At 56.4% G+C, this 2715-nt stretch overlaps 1 protein-coding gene across 1 annotated transcript; it reads right to left on the reverse strand.

The window, feature by feature from the left end:
* Nucleotides 1-630: 630 nt before the first annotated feature.
* Nucleotides 631-2097, reverse strand: LOC101659504 (melanoma antigen preferentially expressed in tumors-like). The gene has a single exon (XM_045290687.1). The coding sequence runs from the start codon at nucleotides 2095-2097 to the stop codon at nucleotides 631-633; it is 1467 nt and encodes a 488-aa protein (XP_045146622.1).
* Nucleotides 2098-2715: the final 618 nt, after the last annotated feature.

Raw genomic sequence — 2715 nt, forward strand, 5'->3', positions numbered from 1 at the left:
CCCTTGATCAATATAATTTTCATATCTTACATCGTCACCCCTTTTCTGTTGTTCAGCCCAGAAGGCATTATTTTTATCATCTGGCTACAGGAGGAGTCAATGCCACGGCTGGATGTCTTTACACAGGCACATTTATTTTATCTTAGACAAGGTGTGTTCGTTTGCAGAAACGCAGGCACGGGTGTGAAAGGTTGTCAGTGGATTGTCCGCAGTGGGGGGACTGTTCTCTCTTCAACATCTGCATGCATTCCTTGGAGATTCCATGAGAGTTGGCGTCCACGTTCCTCTGAGTCTATAAGAGTCCCAGAGCAAGTACTTGGGTTCTAAGAACACGCTTTCCTCTTGCCTTTTGCTTCCTATCTGCTGGCCTCTGTGTCCATGTCTCGTAGAAGAGAGACGGGGAGAGACGGAGCCAGCAAGGGAGGACTGGGGGAAGGCCGTGGATGTCCGATGCTTCCTGTAATCTTCGCCTCCCAATGGCCACACTGTCACAGCAACAATAAGCTCGTCTTCCCCATCCTAACCTCCAATAATCATATATGTCATACATAGCCATATATATATAATTGGCAGCAAACCAGAAGCAGAGGTTCGATTTGGGAAGACTCGGTAAAGAAGACGGTGAGGACCTTAGCTGTCCATGTGGACGATGATTTCATCCCACGCTCTGTCACGTGTGCTGGGAACAAAACTGACAGAGAGGGGCCTGCGGGCCTGCAGGGTCACCCTGAGCTCCTGCATGACCTCGGCAAGAGTATCCTGGCGCAGAGGACCTTGGGGATGGTCATAGCAATCCTGAGGGACAGGGAGCTCCAGAAGGGAGAACATGCACCGCGGCCACGTGTGCTGAAGCAGGCCCTGCAGGACAGCCGTGGAGACCCGGTTCCCACCCAACAGCAAGGTGCTGAGCCGGGAGCACCGGCCCAGAGCAGGCTGCAAGGTGCTGAGCACAGAGTCATTGATGTTGCAGTCCGATAAGTTCAGGTGGGTCAGGGTGGCCGAGACCCTCTGTAGCAGACGCGGGAGGAATCCATGGCTTAAGCGTGCCATGAAGATACCACTCAGATCCAGGGACCTGAGGTGGCTGGTGCAGGGACACTCGCACAGACTCGACATGTCAGCGTCCAGAGGCACGCAGTTCATGACGGCGAGGGACTCCAACGGGGTGGGCACGCATCCGAGCAGCTGGCCAAGCTGCTCATTCAGGAAGAAGACGTATTCCACAATGAGGCGGCGGAGTCGGTGCAGACTGCGGAGGTGGGAGGCCAGTTTCCCAAGTACCTTCTCCAACTTGCTAACGCTAGGTGCCCCCAGCGGGTCCAGGCTGATCCGGGAAAGATGGAGGATGCTCAGGTGACCCATCTGGGACAGGTAAGGAAGAAACCAGTTGAGGGTGTGCAGGTCCCAGCTGCAGTGCACTCCCGCCTCCTGCACAGAGTCCGGCTGCACCGCATTCAGGATCTCCTCCATAATGGGAAGTTCCAACAGACTGACAAATTCCAGCTTCCTACAGCACAGGGATGGCAGGGCCTTTCCGTGCTTGACCCTTTCATTGAGGAAGGTGAACAATTCGTCTGGAATGGTTTCAAGGAAGCACAGGTCTGTGAGCAGCACCATGGAGGCCAAGGGCTGAGGCCCCTCCCCTGCTGTGGAATTCTTCCCTCTGTGAATCACAGTCCAGGGCTGGGTGGTCGCCGGGTCCTCTGATGAGGGCACCGAGGCAACGGATTCGGTTCCAGACCACACTTTCCAGAAGTTGGAGCCAGTGTCCAGCCTTAAGTCCAGCACTTTCAGTTTGCTTCTCCTGGGTGGAACCTTCTGGGCCAACAGGACATCAAAACCATCCAGGGCCGCCTTTAAGATGTCCTGGTGAGAATGTCCAGACTCCAGGAGAGCCCCTAGTGGGAGCCGGATGAAAGGCCAGTACACCACCATGGCCTTCACCGCATCTTCATGTCCACCGGCCACAGCGCCCATGAACAGTGGTGGGAAGAGTTGTGTGGGCAGCCACTCCAGGGCAGCAATGGCCGAGGGCTCGTCCTGTAACACACTCTGGATGGCGAGGTCCAGGAGCCTGGGTGGGTTCCTGCTGCTCATGCTGACCAATCTGCTCCACAGGGAGTCCTGACCTGTGGATGGAAAGAGGGCTCTGTTCAGTCAGAGCCCCTGGGAGAGCCAAGCTGGTTGTTCTAGCCCTACAAAATCTGCACCCACCCACCCCCACCCTAGCCTGCCCCCCTTAGCTCCTCAGAGAGGAGCAATCCTGCCATGCCACGCCTCTCCTCAACTCACAGTGGTAGAGGCCGGCACGGTTCCCGTGGGACGTGGATGTCACCCTGGATTCTCCTCCTGACACAAGTGGGTCCAGAGGCTGTGGGATCCAGCAGGGGCCGCTCCAGTGGCGGTAGTGACCTCGGCAGCTGGGGAGGTGAATGAATCACAGGTAAGTAGGACATATGGTGGTTTGCTGTCTCAAGGCCAGGTCAGATGAAAGGCCCCATAGTAGCAAAAACTAGAGCGTCCTTCTGCCCGGGACTGGAGACCTCAGTCTTGCAACTCCTTGGCTGCTGACCACAGAGGGTCATGCCTTTTGGATGTCCTCTGCGTAGCTCCTTCCCTGACGTCCACTCCTGGCCATGGAGTTGGTTCCGAGTGAGCCCACAGATGGGCGCAGAACTGACTGTGGGTGTCTGAGACGCCGTGGCATCTTCTCCC

Source organism: Echinops telfairi, unplaced genomic scaffold, assembly GCF_000313985.2.
Source record: "Echinops telfairi isolate 266 unplaced genomic scaffold, ASM31398v2 ScPeMD7_53;HRSCAF=182, whole genome shotgun sequence".
NCBI lineage: Eukaryota > Metazoa > Chordata > Mammalia > Afrosoricida > Tenrecidae > Echinops > Echinops telfairi.